This window comes from Etheostoma cragini, chromosome 4, assembly GCF_013103735.1.
Source record: "Etheostoma cragini isolate CJK2018 chromosome 4, CSU_Ecrag_1.0, whole genome shotgun sequence".
In the NCBI taxonomy this organism is placed as follows: Eukaryota; Metazoa; Chordata; class Actinopteri; order Perciformes; family Percidae; genus Etheostoma; species Etheostoma cragini.
The window spans coordinates 5,241,466-5,265,364 of record NC_048410.1 but is presented as its reverse complement, the minus strand read 5'-3'; the positions used below and the strand labels follow the sequence as shown (position 1 = coordinate 5,265,364).

The following is a 23,899-nucleotide window of genomic DNA, read 5'->3' as shown; positions in this document are numbered from 1 at the left end:
AGCTAACGTTAGCAATCAAACAACAATAGATAGGTTCAATGTTTTCAAATCAGCACTTGACTTACATCGGGGAGTGACAGGCCCTCTCGAGAGCCAGTGTTTGGTCTGTTGTCATTTGTTTGTACTTAGCTACTATAGACACATGCCGACGTAACATGGCGTGCTCTGTGGAAGAGGACCTGCTCCCTATGTAGATATTAAGAGCTCAATCTAAGCTAAAAAAAACACAACGATTATTAGTTTTATGTATACACTAATGAAACATGTCTATGAATATCATATTCAATTTCTGCCAATAAAATCCCCTTAAAACCTGCACTCTAGTCCTGTAGTTTAAATGCTCTTTTTAATGGACAAAAGCAATATATATATATATATATATATATATATATATATATATATATATATATATATATATATATAGATAATTCCGACCAATACTATCAGCATCAGCCTGGATTATTGAAAATATCAAAAAAATCAAACTGATGGAGGACTTATAATTTTAACAAATATACAATCCAATTACAGTCACTAACGTGTGTTATCTAAAGATCTAGCATACTTAACCTGTGAAAACATTACCATCAGGACACATGCCAAGACGTCTTGGAAGGAAGCCACCTGATAACATCTGGTTCTAAAACGGCAGGGACCTTTCGGAGTATACTTCAGCTCAGTGCTAAACATGGAGAGATATCACAACTCAAAATGTGCTCATGAGAAAACCATTAAAGAGTTTACTGCCTTGTCTGGGGGACTTTCCCGGGGGCTTATCCTGTGAAAAATTAACTTTGTTTCAAAATACAACTATTATAAAATCAAGACAATTGTCAATCAAAACTGAACATCATCTTTTAACACTAATTCTAGCAGCACCTATTACTTAAACTTAAATTATGGTAAGCATTTCTATCATATTCACATCTCATTGTCTAACTGTACTCTGAAATACTGTATGTTGCCTTGGATATTTCTTCCCATTTTTCTACTGTAATCTGTGTTTGGCAGATGTTGCTTCTGTGTCCTGGCTAATAAGATATGACTGTGGTGTCATATGTGGAAGTTGATGTGTGTCGCCCCCTGTGTGTTTTTGCCTTGTATAGTTACTAAGAGGACCTTGAGTCGGTGTCTTGAAGTGTCCTTACTCCTCACATTGTCTTTGTGTAATTAGGTTAACCGCGACAACTAAAGGGCGGACTGCACAGGGTGTGTTGGAATACTGTGCTGAGATGTGCAGGTAAGCTAATCTAAGGTAGTCTTGTGACTTTGACTTTTCCTTTGGCTGCTTGCCACAACACATAATGTGATCACACTGTGAGAGAAGCCAAACCTTTACAATGTTTTGGGATTATCCGGACACAGATGGAAAGACATTGTACAGCATGTGGAAGCTGAGTGAGGATGCACCACTTGTTAAAACCAACCAGAAGACCCTACAGATCGGACGAAATAAGATGCAACATAAGAACTTTCTCATTTCTCGAGCCTAATTCAACAATTTGTATCCATTCTTTCTAGTTGAAGTTTAGGTATTTTTATAGCTGGTAGTTATTTCAGAAATAAGAAACTAGTATTTCACAAGATGCATTTAATTGATTTATGTAACACTCTAATTCCATGCTCCACACAACCTCCATTTAACAAGGTAATAATGCCACTTGTCTAGACTGTTTGACTACCACCTTGTGGACTAGGCGTGTTGTGAAATCTTTAACTGCAGAGAGGAGATTTTCAGAAAGATTCTGTATATTTTTCCGACTTTCCCCTCACCCCCATTTCTTTTTTGTGTCACGTTGTAGTTTTACCCTTTCAGACCTCTGTTTTGTACAGTATATGAATAATAAGGACACAGACAGAGAGGGAGAAAAAAAATTTAATCGAAAAACAAGAAACAAAACAAGACAAGGTTTCCGAAAGGATATTGCTTTAAGGGGGCTCAAGAAACCACTAACCACCGCGTTAGGAACCACTGTCCTGTAATATATTATTCACAGAAATAAATAATAAAAAGCTAAGCCAACAGAGTTTTAGTTCCATACCCTAAAATGAGATACACTACAATATTTACTGCAAATCATTAGCCATTGAGAAAACAATAATGATGAATTAATGATTTTTTTTCATATTTTAATTAAATTAATAAAAACAAAAAGTCAACACCAATAGTTGTTGGCTTCTCATTTGTATTTGGCGCCCTCTGGTGAACCTTTTTAGATATATCAACAGCCAGCAGAAGAAGTCACTTTGGAAAACCTACTTGGACTGTTCCAATGAACCTTATTAGTCTTAATAAATTAGTCTTAATTAGTCTTCTGTGACTGTTAACAACACACGCTTACTAATAAAAGCCACAATTTTGCTGTAATTTCTGGATCAGCCAACTAGCCACACACAGTCTTCAACTTGTTTACCCCTGTCGGACACGGCCTTTAGCTGCATGATAGTTTACACTCTGTGAGCCCCAAGGTCCTGCATAAATGACCCTGAACCCAAACATCTAGACATCAAAGATATGATCTTCCCTGTGGGAAGATTGAGATATAACATGAATAACTCTTATTATCATGGCGTCATGTTTGATGTTCTATCTTTGCCCCCCTTCATTGTGAGAACAGTTTATGTCTTGCAGTAGACAAACCCTGAAGTTATGTTTGACTATCAATAAACTCTACACAGCTCCATCATATACTGTAGACATTTATGCTGAGTGCCAAGCAGGGTTGAAAACATGGGACTAACCCATTTACAACTAGAAAAGTGCACCTCTCTGCCAGGTGTCCAGCTCTTCCCTCCAAAAAACATAGAGTTGAATATCACTCAATTGTCCCTGCTGGTAGAGACCTGTGCACGTCTGTTTTATTACAGTAATCCCTTTACACACTATGATAAAGCTATCAAATGTCACCCCAACGCCCATTTCCATTCCCGATGCCATCTGACACCGGCTTTAGACATTCCTGATGCATGACAGAACTTGAACCACTGTTCATTTGTGGAGAAAAAATATATTTTAAGCATGTATACATTTTCTGTTAGATTTTTTATTTATTTTTTATCTAAGTAAGTGCAACAGACTAAATTATTTTTGCTTTGTATTCCCACAGGGGATGTTCTGAAAATGCATTTTAGACCTAACCTATTGCATGGCCCATCAGTAAACAAGGCAATTATTGTTCTTTTAGAAAAATAAAAGATAGGCCTTGTGGGTTGATTTGAATTAATTTGAACAAACTACTTGTAAGCTCCCCTTACCCCCCTCCCAAGCATTTGAGCTGCCTTTTAGGACATTCTGCAAGCAATACATCACTTATTTTAATGTGCATTTATTTATCTAGTGCTAAATACTGCGTATGATGCATGGTTGCGATTTCTATTTTTTTTATTTCACTTTTATTACTGCCACTTTGTCACTTTAAGATTTTAAAATGCACACTTGTTGTTGTTCAGTTTTTTTTGCAAATCTAATAGATGATAAAGTAATATGAATGTAGTTGTTCTCTTGGAGTTTATTTTTATTACTAATTTATACACAGACCCCAATAGTAACATGTGTTCCACATTAGGAACTGCTTATTGAATAACGTCCCTTTGTCATTTCATATTAAGTACAGTACATTGCAGGTGAAGCTGCGGCCAGTTACAGTAATTTAATTTAAAAAGTGAAATGTAATATTACAAAGACCTTCATCTGGTACATGTTGCATTTATGCAAAGACTTTATATTTTGTTTTTTGTAATAATGTCATATGTGTGTAGTAGCCTATATTATAATGCATGAGTCCATGCATGAGAAAGTCACAATTTTAAATTGTGACATATATCTGACACTAACACGTAGATTATTTATTTTACAAATATAGTTTGCAACTGTAATGGCAACCCTTAACCTTAACATTAGTCATGGCAAACTAAAGCAGGCTGTGTTTGTGTACTGTAAAATAACAGAAACATATAAGTGGAGAAGGAAATGGAAGCAAGTAGAAAACAGTGGGGGACCCCCACAGCAGAATGGGGCTGAGGATGAAGACAGTGAAGCGTCTGTTGGATAAATAAGAAGAAAAGATTCTGTTACTTTGTATTCTTTTTCTGATGGTTATACAAGCCTTAGGCACAATGGCCATCTGTGTCACTTAAGAATTTTAACACAACATACTGTACCTAAGCATGTTGGCTCATAATAGCTTTTATTAGCTTCACTGGGGCGACTTGACCAGATTCATAAGTTGGGACAAAGCAGAGCTGGTGGTATTACACAATCCTATACCACACATTGATGAGGTAGATAATTTGGAAAACGAAGCCTATCTGCACTATTCTGCATTAGATTCAGTGCATAACTCATTATCCTGGGGAGAGAACACACAATGTTGTTTTGAATTGTCCTTTTGTGTGCAGACAACTAGCCTTGTAATGAGGCGCTCCTTGCACATCAACCATCAAATTAAAATGTAATGCTTCTCCCAGTTATGGAACAGAGAGACACAGGCAGTCTCCTGCATGAAGCAAAACACATCTGACAAGCTAAATACTTCAACTCCACACAGTCTGTGCCACTCATTGTTATTTTTTTATTCATTTTTACACTGTATGTGAGAGATTTTGGCTGGTAATTAAAAAAGAGGAAGATTCCCTAAAAACTGTTTTTACATCACCAAAAATAAATATTAATATCTAGAGTTATGGGAAACAAGGCGATTATTGAATCCTTGCCAAAGTTTTATGTTGCTCAGTATGGATGACAGACCAACAGAAAGCCTTTGAAAAGTTGACAGACTATGTTAATATACTGCCAAAAATAAGTTTAGGACTACTGCTGTGTTGTGAAATCCTTTGCTGAAGGTATTCATCAGTCTCTCTACTCACGCAATCAGAGGAAGGTGATGAAACAGTGTGGAAAAGAAAGCTCTCATTTTAGAGCTAAGTTTCAGAATGGAAATGGTTGAATCACAACCCATGCTTCCTGTTTTCAGCGTCTGCCATAGCTGTGCTACATTCACAATCTTGGAAAATTAAGCTTCTAAAGGAACACCGAAGTTAGCCCTTAGTCATACATCTCAATATGTTCCAAGTGTAATTGTTCGACTCAGGCATCCTTGCTTTGCAAAATCTGAAAATACATTATTTCCTTACTAAGATTAACTGTAATGAATGTTCCATGATGAAAATATAGCACAGTACAACAACATCCCTACAAGAAATAAATTAGTTGAAACCCTAAATAATTATTTCCATGTGGCACTGACATGCGTCTGAGCTTATTCACTGTATAGAAAATGAGACAAAGAGGGAAGTATGGGGTCCACTGCTGGAGCTGCTGCCCCCATGACACAACACCGGATGAGCGGACGAAGATGGATGGATGGACAAAGATTTAATTTGAAAAGTAATGAGGACACTGCACAGTGGAGTAAATTTCACGCATGTTGCGGTTTCACCACTGTGAAACAAACCTGCGAGGGAAATCTCGGCAGACACAGGAGCACATCAATTGATTATATTCATCACAGGTTATTAGGTTAACCAGGTTTTAATAATAGAGTTTGATGAGAAGATTGATGGCATTAATGTCTGTCCAATAAATATAACATTTAGGATAGCCAACAGGCTGTTACCTTAACATAACATTACAGGAGACAGGTAGAAACAGCTATTGCCCCTATTAACATCTCTAAAGCTCAAGAATTTCCACAGTGCATATTGTGTGTTTAATCCATACAACCGGAGTAAAGACGACACGTCACAAGTTATAATGTGATAATTAGAAAGCTTTAGGAAGACTTGTTAACTCTGGATAGAGCATAGCCCATTGTTTCTACATGCGTCCAGTGTTCATGCTAAATTAAGCTAACAGAATCTGGGTTTAGCTTTACATTTATTGGACAGATAGGAGAGTGGTATGTCTCATCTAACTCTCAGCAGAAAAGCAAATTAGAGCATTTCCCAATCAATTTAAAACTAATGCTTTAAATTGATTGTGCAAACTATTGTTTTCTTTTTCATTCTGCAGGTTGTTTCAGTGTCAGAAAAGGAGTGAGTATTGTTATGAATCACCTGTGGACTAAAACAGAATCTCCGTTTAATAGCACGTTTCAACATATTTTTTGCACAAAAAAACGTTTTGTTGTTTCTGCCTTTCTTTCTTAGAACTGTTTAAACTTCTGCACAATGCCAGTGGATACTGTCATGGTCCTGCAGACATTAAGATAGTGTTTATACCTTATTTAACCTCTTAATATTCTGTAATCAGTTGGCTCTATTCACCAGCCAGAGTGAATTGAGATAGACTGTGCTAGAGAACGGCTCCTGTTGCAAAACTACAGAACTGCTCGTCCTTTCTTAAACCCATATGTCCATTTAACCACAAAAACCAAAGACATTTAGGATTTGTCATTGTGTCAACTTGCAAGTGAGACATTATGTGTCACACCAGGAAGTCCTGGCATCCTAAAGGGCTTTTAAAGGACCTAATTCCTCAAACCGCAGCTATTGTGATATGGGGACCCTTGAACTACTGACTAACATGAAAATTAAAAGGTAAGAAAACTCCTTCATTGTCTAGAAATCCTTTTTCACATTTATTGTCTGTTTAGAGCATCCATGCCTCTTTGGTTTACAAAGATTGAATAAGTTGTTTCATGTGTTCTCATAATCCTTTTCCACATGTTCAACCCTGTTTGTTTTGGTTGACCTTCTTGATAAAAGTGTTATGCTTGAGCTTGTAACACTATATACACTATGACACTATACTATCAGCTACACAGGCGTGCTAATTATTTTTGACGACCTCTACTAAAGGGATTCTTTGTTGATTTTAAACCAGCTCTGTGTCATCTTTATATGGGTAGTGTGTTTAGATGAACAGTGTTTGGCTTCCCTCTGTGGGGCCAGTGTACAGCGCTCTGAGCAGCAGAGGTTGGCCGAGATCTGCTCGTGCCATCCAGCGGATCTCGGCAGACATCCATGACGTGTTTTGCGGCATTCAGAAGATCTAGGCAGACCTTAGCAGCTTAGTGCACTGGCATCACAGAGGGAACCCAAACATCTAAACACACTGCCCATACTGCCCTGACACAGAGCAAGATTTAAATCAACACAATGTCTCTTTAAATGCTGACAGAGGAGAATTGGGTGTCTGTGCTTGTAACACAATCAATGTCAACAGTCTGCTGCTGAGTCATGTGTTTATGTTGGGTCCTTGTTTCAAAAAACAAGAACTTTCAACTATAAAATGTTGCATATTTTATTTTTTACAGCTCTATGTGTAGCCCGCTCTGAGGTTACAATAAAAATATGACTTGCACAAACAATCCACTTAAATCCAGTATCAACTTTTTAAATTGACTACATCTTGCCAATTGTCTGCATGGGTGCAACTGTGTGAGAGCATTTTTACTAACTCCAACTTTAATATCATTGCAGTACAAGCCTACATCACCGAACGAAGAAGACATCAGGATAATTTGTATTATATTAAAACACACAGATTGTCTTGCACATGAATACGTGCATATTTGCTGTTCTGTTTTACTGGTCTATAACTCGTGAAAGAATCATAACTATGAAGGTAAATATGGTGCAAAACAGAGAGCGTGTATGTAATGTGAGCACTTGTAGAATAGGATTTAAGAGCTTGTAAAAAAAATGTGTACTCGTAGATGTGATGTGAGCACTTGTAGAACATGATTTGAGATCTTGTAGAAAGAAAATCTGTACTCGTATTTTTTTTTCCACTTCAGTCACTTTTCCAGCAGCCTACAACCACAACTCAGTGATTACAACCTCTCGAAGCTGTCGCTGCAATGTGCTCTCTCGCATCACACAGCCGCGAGTCTGCGCCCTCGACTTTGCGACACTTTTTGCGATACATTTGGAGCAAAACTAATTTGCACCTGTGGACTAGTCTGTGGAGCTCTGAGCCAACAGGACAGCCGGGGACAGCAGGGTTTCTATCGCCAGATGAGGGACATGAAAGCTAGCGTTAGCTAACTAGCAGCCTGCTCGCTTCTAAATACTGTAACCTTTTGATTATTTCAACACTTTTTACAGTCAAAGTGAAACAATGGGGGTGAGCTCCAGGCCCTGTAGCCGCGGACGAACCGCCATCAGTGGGGCTCGGCCAGCGTGGAAACATCGCTAGAAACCTCCGCTGCCGACCTCGACCTCATCTGTTCTCCAGCCGGACACGGAGAGCTCCAGACCCGGTAGCAGCGGCACATCCCCCCTGGAGCCCACCGCCAGTGTTAGCAAGCTAGCGTTAGCGAATGAACCCCGCTTATAAAGAAACACATTTTATCCCTAGCTGAACTGGCATTTCACCAATAAATACATATATATTTAGTTATCCTAAAACTTTTAACACTCAAACTGAAATACTGGCGGTGAGTTCCAGGTCCTGCAGCCGCAGACGGACCCGTGACTTTTAAATTAAAATGTAATTATTCATTTATAAGTGTGCTGGTTGGTTAGTTCGCTAACGCTAGCTTATTATATCACAAACACTGGCCGTGGGCTCCAGGTAGGGGGTAGTGCCGTTGCTACCGGGTCTGGAGCTGTCCGTGTCCCAGTGAAGCTTTCTCTCAATGTTTCCACGCTGGCCGAGCCCCACTGGTGGCGGCTTGTCCGCGGCTGCAGAACCTGGAGCTTATCGCCAGTGTTTCAGTTTAACTGTTGAAAGTGTTGAGTTAATTAAAAGGTATTTAGAGTATTTAGAAGCGGGCTGGCTGAGCTAACGCTAGCTTTCACGCTACATAAATAAGCCGGACAGAGTTGTCCCTCATCTGGCGATAGAAACCCTGCTGTCCCCGGCTGTGTTGTCTCAGAGCTCCACAGACTAAATCCACAGGTGCAAATTAGTTTAGCACCAACTTTATCGCGGAAGTGTAGCAAAAGTCGAGGTCGCAGACTCGCCGCTGTGTGATGCGAGAGAGCACACTGCAGCTATGATCTGTAACGTGACTTGTTGTAAATTATCCCAGAAGAAGTTTGTTTCTCACCCACACACCTGAAGCCAAACAAGACACGCATCTTCTGTGCCTTCGCATGATTCCATTAGTAGGCTGTATTTTTCCAGTCGGGAGGTAGTGATCAGGGGCATACTGGAGCTCAATCAATTTCATTTGCGCAACCAGGGGGAATTTATCACTGCCAAATGAAAGGTGAAAAGACACCATCTCCATTTCTTGTGAAAAATGACCGTAGAACTGTTTGGGGAGTTCTGTGAGTAGTTGGACCGTGTGTTGTCCGACAACCAGTAGCCTACTTCTGATACTCACTAAGAAATACTTCATATATTGTTTGCTTAATCTGTGAAAATACCAAGTGCTTTGAACAAATCAGTCAATAAGTCCAAAAACTGATAATTGAATTAGTATCCAGAAAACTACTACTCAGATAACTTTTGGATGAAAATTTTCCTCAAATCTGGAATTGTATAGGATTTACATAGGTTAAATAGCACAAGTCATAAACAAGACCCCAAATAATCTTCACTATTTTAAGATCAAACAAGGTGCAGAGTTCTGTGAACTAATTAAGATATTCTTACGTAAAAAGAAAAAAAGATAGCTACAGACTAGGGCTAGATTTGACATGTCAGCCTAATTAGTGCGATTATCACACAGCTGCACAGGCTGAGAGGATTTGAAGTGGTTTTATCAAAAGGATCATTTTCCTGGGGAATGCCTCATCCCGACAGCATGTGCACTGCCAGATCCATTTTGGTTTGGGATGTGCAGGCGCTGTCTGCTTAAATATGCTGCAGATTTAAATGGGTGAACAATGAGTGGACAGGTGGAGAGTAGTGGAAGCACAGTGTTGAGTTTTTGCTCAAGTGTATTATTGCAAATGACTAAAGTTGTGAGGTAATTAGATGCATTGTGTTTTCGAAAGGGCCCATGTACTGCCTCAGACCTCACAACAGACCAGTTTTTGGAAGTCAGGTGGCACATATTCACACCGGCTTACCCCCAAATCATACTCTTAGCTGCCAGAGCATAGAGGGTAAACCAAGTGTAGGCCCTAATTATCTTACCAAACAGACTTTTCCACTGATGGTGGGCTAATTAACAAAATTAACTATTGGTGAAATGCCTCAGTTCAGCTAGGGGTTTGGCTTTCCTTTCAAATAGAATTGGGTTAATTTGGAACTAAGACAACCATAATGTGACTTAAAGTTGCTCTAGTCAATAATTCTATATTCAGTAATTAATCAAATGACTATGTGTGTGAAAGGAGTCTTGGCTTTTCTTCCCAAAGCTTTGATGTTTTTATTCCTTCACTTGCAACAGTGTTGTTTAAAAAAGAAAAGTTGGAAAAAGCCACTGTACTACCTTCCCAGTAAATGTTAGCAAATTAGCATCAGGACCTACCTGGTGAACATAATGCATCAATGAGCCAAATATATCCCAACAGGACCTACCGGAGACCAAATCAGAACCAAGAGGCGAGTGAATGATGGACTTACGCCCAACAGGTGAACACAAACGCGACATTACATATTACGCCATGTCTGCTCGTTGTGGGAACAACCAATTGTTCATTAGTTTTAGAGATGTTTATACCTTTTTCTGCTGTGACCAAGTTAATATAATCATGTTCTACAGCAAAATGTTTTGGATTATTAAAATGTTTAATCAGGACAGTGCAAATCACTTAAATGTAATAAGACAGCACAGTGTTGATGTTTGGCAAGTGTTTTAATATTGCAGAACCTCCCTGAAACAAATGGCATCTTTTACCCTCATTCAAAGAACAATAACATATTCTCAGTGAAAGAATTTCTGGCGTCCCTCTCTCTAAATCGTCATATTGTACTCCACTACAATACCTCATGTTGCTCACTGACTCAGACACATGCCACTGGCCTTGCACTTACACACAAGCATGTTTTTTTGTCTGGCCTGTTTAACTCCTCCCTCCTGTCTCTGCCCTTGGGTGGGCTGGGGTCTTCAAAGCTCCCCCAGACAATCATGGCGTCTACAAGCACCTCCAGAGTTTCCACCCTCTACCAGCCATGATGTCACAGGTTTGGCTCCGCGACCAGCCGGTGTTCGCCAAAAGCCAGGGTCAAGAGCGCAGGGAGAACTGAGAGAGGAGGACCGGGGACCTTTTGCACCACAGCACCCAACTCATCTCCTAAGTCCATATCACGCAACCTCGGAACGGGCCTGCTATGAGCCAAGCACCCATGGAAGTGCTAAAGGTAAGCCGGCCAATACACTGGTATACATGTGTGAGCGTTAGTCGTAATATGAAATGTGTCAATGTTCTCTAGGTGACATGGTGGTGGATACTCTCATGTGGAGTCTTGATTCAACCTATTCCAAACTGGGTTTTACATATTCCACTTCTTTAAATTACAAATTCAACATGAGAATGAACATTGGCTACATCTCCGTCAGCTCCTGAGAAACAAATATTCTCTAAGAGTGGACTGTGATAAATCCATAGGGGGATTATCTCTTCACCGAATTCCTGGTTTCAGACATTTGGCATTCAACACATTTAATCCTATTTGCTCCACTACACTGACATATTTTCATTCATTTCATTTCTGGTATGACCAAATGGACACTGATAATGTGAGAATATGACATAAAAAACGAAGAGAAAGTACATTGCTCTTATCCTTTTCCTTTACTCCCTCAGGAATTTCAACGTGTCAGTGATAGAAAAGTTCAACTGTTAGGCACTTCATACTTACTTGCCTTCCATTTCGGCCATTTATCGCAGATTTGCATGTGATATGATTTAGTCAATTTTTGCAAGTTGGTCTAAAAGAGGTTTGCTCTTGATGAAGCAAGACAAATATTTGTGGGAACAATTTGGAGAAACTTTTTCTCATACTTATTTTCATAGGGAGTCCAAACGACCATCCCAGTTTCCTGGGCAAAACACTTCTTGACAGTTTGAAGCTAAACTGTCTGTGGATTATCAAAGACCCCCCCAAAGCCATGCAGGCAAGGTAAAATTAGCTTAGAAGTACCGGGCAGAGCTGCTGGACCATGAAAGTGAAAACATGAAGCTCAGATGAGGTTGTCCAAAAGGGGAGGGGACTTTTAATTAGCCAGGTTACCTCTGACCCCAGTCAGAATGAAGTGAAAAACCAGTTCAGGGATCAAGACAAAGGCAAGTAGAGTTTTATCACACACTCATAAGTCAGCAACAAATACTCATATGAATCTTGAGTTCATTTATGGAAAACACTATGGCATGGTGCAAGATAATATAAAAATAAGCAAACATCAGCCACAACAGTACTGTATTCGTATTAAAGCCGCATTGGCCATTATACCTGCCAGCCTCTGAACACTCACACAGGTGATTTCAGTTATTCTGGCTGATTAGACTTTGCTCAGATTGAAGCTGTGCCGGAGCTTTGATAGGAACTCATTAGGTCACAAATTCTTTCTACACATAAGAATGATAAAGCTTTAATTTTTCCCGCCCTAACCAGTGCAAAAGCACTTACAGGGGACTCAGGAAGATGTCACTCAATCAGTCTGACCACATTCACACAGTTCTGGGAAGAGGTCCAATCAGCTATTAATTCAACAAACTGTGCTATGCTGAAATGTGACTCATGCTAATGTTTGGTAACTATAGACTGTAATAATTATGGACAAAGCTTCTGGACCTAAAAAGGGAAGGCAGTGCAGAACCATTACCTGCATTCAATCTTATTTAGGAGCGTGGCTATACGCTGACCTGTCAATCATGACAGAGGCTTAGCAGTGCATATCCATGGCACTGTGCACTTTAAAATAGCTGTAAACTTGTTTTTGGGTTTTGTCCATGTTTTCATCTTTCATCTTTTGGTCTTTTACACTACATCAAATTAATTGGAACTTGGAAATTTGGTCCCCTAAAAATGTTTTGTTCAGCCAAGCAAGCTTGCTACCGCTAGCTTTAGCTGGTAACTTAAGGGAAAGCTTGACGATTTACTTTACTGCTGTACATGCAGATAACTGGTGGCAGAGGTCTGTTTACCTGCCAGTAAATCTCATGTTGGTGATGACTAGCTTCGTGGGGTTGACAACTTTCCACCTCTAGTGTTTAGCTTAGCGCAATGCCATTGCAACAATAAACAACCATTGCTTGGCAAAGCCTGTTGGCCTATTGCCAAACTCAAGTCTTCAAAACGGCAGTCCACAAACCAATGGCCAATGTCACAGTTACTGTGGCCACTATTTTTACAGTTGATGTTGGTGACTAAACTGTACTGTGACGTTATAAGGTTGACAATGTTCAACAAACTTCTGAAGTTATTTTTAGAATGAGTGTTTTGACCAACAGCACCAGGCTCCCCACAGTTAAATTCAACACGTAATGTTAGCAGTATAGATAGATTACTAATCTAATGTTAATTTAGCCAGCCAGCACAAACTCCAGCACCTGGTGCTAACAACGCTAGTCTGGCTTTGCCAGACCTTTCCTCTACAGCGCTGCAGAGTAGGGTTTAGATAGTCCACAAAGCAATCCAGGATGGGAGACAAATGTGCTCTGGTTTATTGGCATCTTTAGATCAATCGCAATCGTCTTGGTGGGCGCTTAGTGCCGAGTGGAGGCACAAGGGGGCTACAAAGTAGCCTTGGGAAGGAACTTGTTTTGGTGGAACATGTGTACGTTCAAAGGTTGTTTTAGTCGTGCAACAGAAACCTCACACATAGTCTAGCCAGCTGAGTGGATTACTCTGAAGAAATCTGAGGAGCAGTTAACTCAGCGCACCGGTACATCCAAAAAGAGCGTCATCCAGCGTAATTTCTGGCAGAACAACAACTACTCCGGAAGTGCAATGTCATGGATATAGACTATAAAGATGCTAACGGCAATAACATAAAGTTTAATGATCAGGGAACAGTCCATATTAGATCCCAGGAGCTGGCTCATCGGGCTGAAATCCATCAATGATTAACACTTGAAGATAACAACTGTCACAATCATACGCAACTTCACAACGTTATCAAAAGTCTGTGTTTACATACATTGTTTCAATTAAGAGACCCCTTGCGGCAGATAAGAAAATATTGTAAGCTATGTTTAACAGGCAAAAGCTGTAAGTGAAAAAGGTCATTTATAATGAAAATGTTGAATTAAAACCTATGCAGTATAAAAGCAATCATTTCTTTTTTGTAACCGTGACAGCATGTACTGCACAGTAGTTAAGTAAAGATGACAGATACCATTGATTATTACAGTTATATTTCACAACAGATGACAGGTAGCCTAATGATTGCATGGCTGCGTATGTAGCCTAATCTCTTGTGGTAAGGAGGGAGGTGTCTAGTTTCTGTATTTGGGGTTGTTGTTTGTGTATACAGAGTTTTCAGAGACAGTTTTCTGATTCTAAAAACTCAGATCATAGAACTGATCTATCATCTAAATCGTCCTCCTGAATTTTGTCTTTAAACTACTTAAAGAATGGGATCGAAGACAATCCTATTTTCTAATAGCCCAGAACATCTCTGACTTTTAAAAATCATCAGATTCAACTCCACGTGCAGACATTTAGTGGCTTACACTGACCTTTTCCTCCAACTCCAGGCACATTGAGCTGAATAATGCTACATCTTTGTGCTCTTTGATTATTGGGGGTAGACTCTGAGGTCTAAAACTAAGCTAAGAGAGCCTTTTGTTTATTAAACTCATCAGAGTATACCTAGAGCTCTGTTCTCATTTTCTAGTAGCTATTGGATCCTCCAAGATAAGCTTTTCAAAAAGTAGGACATGTCTGCACACATTCCAAAATACTTCCCTTCATCTGCAAAATATGGACGTGCTTGACGTTGTGGTCTTTGCCCTTGCTGCTCAGTGAACACACAGTATCTTGTTTGACTGTTTTACTGTTTAACTCACAAAACTTAGCTGATTGCATAGCCCCTCACCAGGCAACATAACAAGGCTCTGTGTGTTTGTGTTGCTGCTAAATTGAGCTTCATTGTTTGTCACTTAAGCAAGTGCATGTTCATAATCCCATACAGACTGGACAATGTGCTTCATTCTTTGAAGAGGATGTTCTTGCTAATGTTACCCTCAGGGTAAGAGCAGAGAAGACATCTCTTTGTCCCAGGCTCCTCCTCTTGATGGAGTAACCCGTCTGCTGTAGTTGTTCCATGTTCTAAGAGAATTGCTATTAAGAGCATTAGACAAGAGAGTTAAATCTACTTCCTCCGGGCATTGGCGGAACTCAGTTCATGCAGCCCTTGTTTAACTAATATTCACTTCTATTATCACAGCCGGAATGTCGCATGTTAACAACCAGCACATGGATCACTCTCCTAATCTCCTAAAATGTTACTCTCCCGCCTCTCGCCTGCCTCATTTGGGATTCTCCCATAAAATGGAAGTTCTGGTGGAGCTGGTGCCCCATTACTGCATGTCCATCCAAACTCTGTATCTGTCCTTTAAAAAAGGCAATAAAAGCCAAAAATCTAATCTTTAAAAATGTTGGCCTCATCAGTCTCTCCTACCCTGTCGTCTTAGGGATATCTAATAGAAGTATTGACAACCATACATTTAAGAGCACACAATAATTTATTAGCGCTCCCTTTGAAAGTGCACAGGCACAGATGATTTGCAAGAGGAGTTATACAACTACATCAGTTTTACCTGGAAGTGAAGGGTCATCCTGTTAGACCCTACTGTACCTTTGACTTTTAAAATAAAAGCTGGAACAGTGGCAAACTTTAAACACCAGGTAGGGCAGTATTTGGTGTCTATTATCTTAAAAAACAAATCACAAGAACACTAAATGGCTGAAATCACTTTCAACTTGTTGCCACCTGATCTACACGTTTTTATAGCAGAGTGCCCGTGACAGTCAAAGGAATAGGCGCTCCAGCACTGTGGAGATAGGTCTGGCAATTGGTACTTACCTCTAAATGAAATGTGTCACATTAATGCCATTATCAAATTAAATAATCAACATTAAGACAAAATCGGCCTACTCTTACCTTTAGAATACATCAAGAATTAAACGACTTGTGTCAGGACATGGTCTTTACAGGTGTCAGATCAGACTGACACCTGATTCAGAACGCTGCTGTTAGACCGGGAGAGTGGATCACATTAGTCCAGTTCTACAATCAACACTGGCTTCCTGTCTTTCAAACAATTCAAACATAACCCTTGTTTTGATGTAATCATGTTGTGCTACTAGCTAGCTAGGTCATCCTTATTGTTTGTTTGATTCGCGAGATCTCAAAAAATCAAACTCAATATCTCGCAAAACAAAGTCAAGATCTTTCAAAAGTGTTTGTTCCTGGTACATGTTTTGTTTTTTTCTCTCCATGTCACCTCTGGGGCTCCGTAGTATTTCACATTGTAGTTGCCAAAGCTCTGCTGCTTTCTGTCACTGGTATGCTCAGTCAGTGTGTAGTGTGAGAGGGGGAAAGGCCAGCGGCTAGAATGGAAAAAGCCAATGTGTGCTTCTTTTACAGATACATATTTACCAATATCTTTTGCATTTCTAATCCAAACAACGTCACTTGGCACTGTACTTACTCGTGCGCGTAGCAAGACACATGACAAATTTGAAATCCATCAGAAAAACGGATCAAAAGATATGTGCATAACACACACACACACTCACTGACATTCCTGCAATTTATAGATAGATAAGGATTCTTATCTTATCATTAATAGAAGATAAGAATTAAAGGGTGGTATTTAAATATCCCTCTGTTTCACCAAAAAACAAAGGGATATTAGTGGTACTAATCTAGTCACTCATCCACTTTGCACTCTATAAGTTGCCGTTGATGTGATTTGAAATCATAGACTTAGCTCTAGTGTAGTTATCTCCTTAACTTTCAGCTCAAACTAAATGCTTCGCATCCTCCTTTGACAAAATGCCCCCAAGTGTGGCTGGTTACCAAAGCAGTATGAAACAGATTAGAGCTGGCTGAGAGAAATGAATGGATCTGTTTCTTTTCAGGGGTCAAGTAGTGACGACTATCTCTCCAAATGTTACTGGTCCTCAAGGCGTCTAAAACATAGACCCATGTGCTCTCCTTTAGAAGGTAATAAACCTCTGTGTCACAAAGAGTCTATGAATAAAGTGAGAGCTAGGCTTGCTGTAGGGATAAATGAAATACATCCCTTGTTAATAGTTTCTTCTCAATGCCAAAGGTTTGGCTAAAGGAAAAGGCCACAGTGCGGAGGGGAGACAAAGAAACGTTCTACTATGAGTTTGCAAAGAATGCTTTCTCTGTTTTATCTTACAAGGCTCTGTCCAGCCAGAGGGCACTTCCTCTGTTTGTGTTCACCTCTCCAACTCCTAGTGAGATTCTAATCCAGAGAAAGACCCAAAGCTCTTTGTGCCATCAGCGTTACACAAGATGTGGCAGCAGACGTTTGCATTCATTAGCTGCACGATTGAGAGTGCTTCATCACATGTGAGGATCCTGAGAAGCAGCTTAATTTCTGAGACACATGTTTGATTCTGGGGGTTGGTTTACTGTTTAACGTGATAAAAACGTAGCTTTCAGCAATGGTCATGTGTTCTGTGCTTGTACAGATTTACATCATTGTCAATGGTGACAACATTTTGTGTAAATCATTGATGGTTCAGTATTCCTTAGACCAAAACATTTTATGCACTTCAGTGGAGTGCATTCATAACAGTTACTATAAATTATCCAAAGTCCAAATTGTAAAAGAATTTGGTGCGGTGTCAATTTTATTCCTCTGTGGAGTATTAGTCACAGCCTAAAAAACTACACATTTTTTTGTTGGTGGTACAAAGCATGCTCACAACTTATCCAGTGCAGCTGTGAGACTTAGACAAATAAGTCATTATGATTAAAATGCCCTAAATAAACATTTGAAAATAAACAGAGATGACAGCTGATGACTTTGAAACAGACACTGTTTCTTTAACCCTTAAATGCAATTTGTCCAGGACAGGTATTTGATGTTATACTGTACATCTTATCAAATTTGACTTGTGTGCTTGATAATATTTATCTAAATTTGGTCAAATATATCATATCTAATGTGTTATTGCTATGAGCGGCCACAAAGCCGTCTTTGTGAATTTTCCCATGATTGTACAAAATGGAAGTGAAATGATTGGTTTGGTCCATGCTCGGGTAATCCCCTTTTATTCCCATAATACTCCCAAATTTGATTAATTATTTTCCTTTCACTTAATAGACCCTCTAACATTTAGATTTTTGTAGAGTAAAGAGAGCTGTAAAACACTCAGTATCGGGTCCCCACATAACACTAAAGTTGCCACAACACAATGTTTACAACAACAGTGTGTCATTGTGGTTAGTCATTACTAAACGGGAGCTGCCACTACGAGCCGTCAAGGACCTGTAAGTGAGAGTTGGGAAAGGATAACAATACAATTTTTTTGTGGCTGAACGATGCTTAGGCAGGACCACTCACCCCAACCCCTCCTAAGAAATATGCTCTTTTACTGGTACTTCACAAATTACCCATCACATATTACTTAATCCACATGCAATAAATTAAGTGCATTTTGAGAAGGTGCATGTTTTAAATGAACTAAAAACCCTTCATACATAGTAAGTCAGACCCAGAGTCTGGCCGGATAAATGCTGGCAAAAGAAAATTTCTTAACAGAGAAACTTAACTAAGAACTTTGGATAATGGTGCCGTTTTCTTGTTTTGACCTTGATTCCAAACTGCAATGCCATTTTGCAATGAGAAGCAAAACTATAAATGTATGCAAACACATGCACATGCAGAATGTTCTGTTCTTTTTGCCTACCATTGAACTCCTCTTTACATTGCAGCATTAAACTTGATATATTCTTCCAAGCTGACTTACTTTAAAGTGTCATATAGCCTACTGGCCAACCAAGTTGTCCTTTTTATTGGGATAAATTGACTGTTCAATGAGGATGCCATTGTGCTTGTTAGACTGTTTTTGAAGGGAACCAAATGAAATGGGCCATAATCCCACCAATCTGTTTCCAATATTGCTACAGTTCTATTATGCATCTCTGGCCATGATTAACTGATTCACAAAAATAAAGCCTATTAAAGCTTTGGAAGAGACAACCTCTTTGACTGCTGCTCTATTTATACCAGGATTGATAAACAATTCTTTCCAATTCAGATAGAGTAGACCTAATCTGGGCAAAAAAAAATCTTGAGTCAAAATAAATACACATTGCCATTAAGTCTGAAAATCAAAGCTATTCACCTTTTTAACCATGCAAATGTAACTGAATAATGACGGTTAAATGTACAATATGTAATTTTTTGCTTCTGTTTTAATGTTAACCCAACCCCCCCAGGAGCTGGTAGTCTTGTTTTTCTGGGGTTGCACGCTCTCATCATGACTGTAGTCTCTCCGCGGTGGGCAGTGAGGCGGGCGGACCGGACTGCACTAGCTGGCTAACTTAGTGGTAGATTAGTCGACTACCTATACAGCTAATGTAACGTGACAAATTTAATCAAGGGTTAGCCTAGCGCTGTTAATTGGGGTTAAAACAATCATACTGTATAGCATGTTGAGTTGTTCAGTTTTCCAACCAAACAGTAGCACGAGCCAATTGTCAACGTGGCACATATAATAGCTAGATGGACATCGGATCCAGTAGCTGCTAACAATGTAGCAGCCACTCTAACTGGGGTCCACAATCCCATGGTTTTAAACATTATTGGAAACATGGGGGATAATGTAAGCACACAACAATATATATAACATTTATATATAGTCGTTTTCAGATGTTAATGCAGAAATATTACAAATGATATCTTTAAATGTACACTACTTAAACTCCATTCCCAAAACTTCATAATAAATTCATGCATTGATATGGTTAGTTTGTAGTAAAACAATGGGGTCAATTGTGTTCCTGATGCTCAGAACAAATAATGTTTTATACCAGATGAGCAGAACTAAAGATTAAACGTTAGTTAGCCTGAAGCGAGCTTCAGTTCGCAGGCTACTGGCCAATCAGTAAAAAGGCTCCTTTGTGAGCCGGAGGTGGTGACGTCAAATGGGCTCAATAAAGACATAAATTCATAGTTAAACTGGAACAACATATCAGTGGGAGGATGAGTTTTGGTGTCCTCCTCCATTTTTTAAATGCATAACTAATGAGCCGTAAAACTCGGATAAATTAAGCAGGGCAAGTGAGCGCTCTCAGATTTGCACATGCTAGCTGTCTGTCCACCGTGAGGGCTAACGAGATAAAGGGATTATGTAGCTTCTCTATCACTTAATACTCAAATAACATGTTGGAAATGCTTGAATACAGCCACTATCAGGTGAGATGGGTTGATTTTTTTTTGTCTTTATAAAAAAAGACAGATGGACTGAATTATAACCTGGAGATGAAGCTAATATTTAATTATTTTCTTGTGGTTGAAATAGGATTTATTTTGACTGTATTTAATAAGACGATGCCATTGTCCCTCTATACAGTGTTATCTACACTTGGAACTACAGGAACTAAACAGTAGGCTGTGGCAGAAAAGCTAATGCCTGCTAAACGGTTGTTCTCATGCTGTTGTTGAGTGCATCTATTGCTGCATTCAATTTAACTGGTCATATAGCTGTGACACAACTGCAATGCTCCAGTCTCCTCTCTGTGAAGAGTTTTTGTGTGGATTAAACTAAATTGACCAGTGACAGGGTACAGTGTTCCAAAGCAAGCCTGCAATCGGCCTAGAGAAGTTGCCTTATAAAATGGTGTTTTCAGTTTTCATTGATCTGCATAATACATGGGATGGGATGCAATGGGATTACTAATTTAACTGCAACACAGCTGTACATCTTGGTTCCTGGTGGTTACTTTGTACAGTAAACCAAACTCACGGTTTAAAAATAGAAGAAAACAGCAAACTGAATCTAAAATATCTTTGAATTTACAGATTTTACTCATGATTATTGTACTGTCATAACTTTAAAAAATATTTTTTAAATTAAAATATGACCTTTTTGTCAATTTGATGCTTATTAATTTATGTATGAACTAACTATTTTTTTTTACCAATCTACAATACAGAAAGCATGAACTAGGCTTGATAAAACTATGAATCTAAAATCTCAGTATGTAATGTATACCTCTTGCTGATAGGTGCAGGCCCACCTGGAGAATCCCAACAAGTATCACATCCAGCAGGCCCAGAGGCAGCAGGTGAGGCAGTATCTGTCCACCACCCTGGTGGGTAAAGTCGGCAACCAGTGCCCCAGCCAGCCCCCCGAGCACGGCATGCCACCCGGGCCTGGCAGCAGCGCCCCCAACAGTCCCATGGCCCTGCTCACACTCAGCTCCAACTGTGAGAAAGAGGTACGCCTGCTCATTACCAAACACTTTTACTTTTATTACATCCATATATGAACTGTGATTAATAAATTGGATGCATTTGTGTTCCATACAGATGGATGATGTCATTGATGATATTATTAGCTTGGAGTCAAGTTACAATGAAGATGTTCTTGGACTTATGGATCCAGGACTCCAAATGAACAACCCGGTAATGTTTGGCATTTGAAGTCTCTATTAGTTTATAGAAAACTAATACTGTTGTCATTCACGTCTTTGAATTGAATTTAAATAAAATACATAGTTGTTCTTTTAAAGCATGCATTATAATGTCTTGTCTTTAATACTCTGTAGCTCCCCATGTCTGAAAACCTTCTTGATGTGTACGGCAACCAAGGACTTCCACTCCCGGGCCTCACCATCAGCAACTCCTGTCCATCCAACATAAAGAGAAAATACACAGGTAACATACTGAGAAACATCTTTCACACACAGTATCAGTATTTATTCTGTTTTACTGTTGATTTACTGTACTGTAGATATCATGTTGTTGAATTAAAGGTGGTGAATTGAGGTGGGTGCAATGAGTTCTGTAAAGTCAGACTGGGAAATCATTTGACTATCGATTTAGTACACTTTCTGTGACTAATAACTGACTCTTAGCAGGTAAACCTCGCTTGATCTGTTAGTCAAATGTGATTAAAGTATGTACTAAGAAAAATGTGTAAGTTCTATCTGTCTAAGATCTGATACAGTTTTATACTGTAAAATATGTTGTCCATGACTAGATCCTAATCAATGGGAAGTGATTAGAATGTACAAGGTGAAGCATGTCAATAATTGTGTGCAATTTGGCAATGCGCAATATACTATGAAGTCAATTGTTTGCCAAATAATTACTCCAGCTCCTGGCATGAAGCAAGTACTGGACAAGCATGAATCCTGTGGCCTGTATGAAAACTATCAAAGGCCAGAGGGCTTTCCAGTAGGTAAGCAAAGCAACATGAAGAAATTGAAAAATAATATGTTTGTGAACCGTAAAAGCTGTTTTCAATCTGATTGCAGAAGCTGTTCTATAGAAAGTGTTTTGTGTATGACAAAATCGCACACAATACAAATTAACTGTAATTATACAGTTAATTAACATGACTTTAGCTTTATTTAGCATGTAAGTGATATCTTGTTGGATGGGATTATTGAGCATAGCACGGTAAAATAAAAGATTTTAAATGCTCTAGCAGGCAAAGTAACAGATTTACTGTTGAACATTAACATGTAATTCCATATTAAACAATGGTGTTTTCTCAAAGCACTGACATTCACTTTTCTCTTTGCTTTCACAGAGGCTGAAGTCCGTGCCCTTGCTAAAGAGAGACAGAAGAAAGACAACCACAACTTAAGTGAGTCAATCACAACAGAATCATCAGAATTGAATTGTTTTCTAATTTTAATGGTTGTCTCAATGGTCATGTAAGTTAGTTTTATGGCAAAATAGTAAGTTACAGTCAATGAAATATCACTTTCAACTTTCTTTCTAACCACTGGCTTGTTTTTTCTTTTCAATTGTATATCCGATTATTCCGAATACTTTCACAAAAGGCAGGGAAATTTATCAACAAAATCAGTTTTTTAATGAATATGCATTTTTTTATTTTTTATTTGTTGAATTAAAATTCATGTTCATGTTTTTTATGACCTGTAATTAGACTTTCAAAGACAAGGTCTTTGGTTTACAAGGCTGCTGTACTTATATTATTTGACAAATTCTAGTTGAACGAAGACGGAGATTCAACATCAACGATCGTATCAAAGAACTGGGAACCTTGATACCCAAGTCAAATGACCCGTAAGTAGGTCTTGTTTGCATTTGTGCTAATGAATGCATCTATCTTTCTATTCATTGACTTTATCTTAAACATCCTCCTCGTAAAACATCCTAGTGTCTTTAAGGTTTAATACCATATATGCTCAGAGGGGCTGTAAAGAATCCTGCGCTGTTTTGGTCAGCTAGTCAGCTGATTCTGACTGTAGACCTTTGTCTCCTGTATACCCCAGAGACATGCGCTGGAATAAGGGCACCATTCTCAAAGCCTCAGTGGACTATATCAGGAGGCTACAGCGGGAGCAACAGAGAGCCAAGGAGCTTGAGTGCAGACAGAGGAAGCTGGAGCATGGAAACCGCCATCTAATGCTTCGTATACAGGTTGGTCATTGATCTTTGGGGGAGGAAACATTACAGGTATATTATCATTATTATTATTCTATTCATTCTTCTACAAGGGGCTAATGTTGGTAGTGGTAGTTTTAAACCACTAGATTTCACTTTTTTGAGGACTGTGGTTAACTGCTCCTCAGATATCTGCAGGGTAAATCCACACAGATAGATAGATAGATGGATGGATAGATAAATAGATAGATAGATAGATAGATAGATAGATAGATAGATATCTGTCCTATCTGAGTTTTTGATGACTGAAACAACCTTTGAATTCACCCATGTTCGACCAAAACAAGTTCCTTCCCGAGGCAATTTTGCAGCGGCACCATGGCTCTGCTCGGCGCTTATTCCATCCGACTGTCGCAGCAGAAATCGAGACTCATCAGACCAGGCAACGTTTTTCCAATCTTCTATTGTCCAATTTCGA

General features: G+C 39.1%; 1 protein-coding gene across 2 annotated transcripts in view; it reads left to right on the top strand.

The window, feature by feature from the left end:
- Positions 1-6,481: 6,481 nt before the first annotated feature.
- The window catches only part of mitfa (melanocyte inducing transcription factor a), a 19,437-nt gene continuing 2,019 nt past the window's right edge, over positions 6,482-23,899 (top strand). The window contains exons 1-9 of one of the 2 annotated variants that reach the window (XM_034870369.1): positions 6,482-6,537; positions 10,414-11,203; positions 21,066-21,278; positions 21,370-21,465; positions 21,609-21,717; positions 22,160-22,243; positions 22,598-22,654; positions 23,025-23,100; positions 23,310-23,457. In XM_034870369.1, coding sequence (XP_034726260.1) covers positions 11,174-11,203; positions 21,066-21,278; positions 21,370-21,465; positions 21,609-21,717; positions 22,160-22,243; positions 22,598-22,654; positions 23,025-23,100; positions 23,310-23,457 — 813 coding nt within the window. In that variant the 5' untranslated portion in view covers positions 6,482-6,537; positions 10,414-11,173. Of the gene's footprint in view, positions 6,538-10,413; positions 11,204-20,020; positions 20,254-21,065; positions 21,279-21,369; positions 21,466-21,608; positions 21,718-22,159; positions 22,244-22,597; positions 22,655-23,024; positions 23,101-23,309; positions 23,458-23,899 lie in introns of those variants that run through there. The other variant, XM_034870368.1, reaches the window with a different exon arrangement.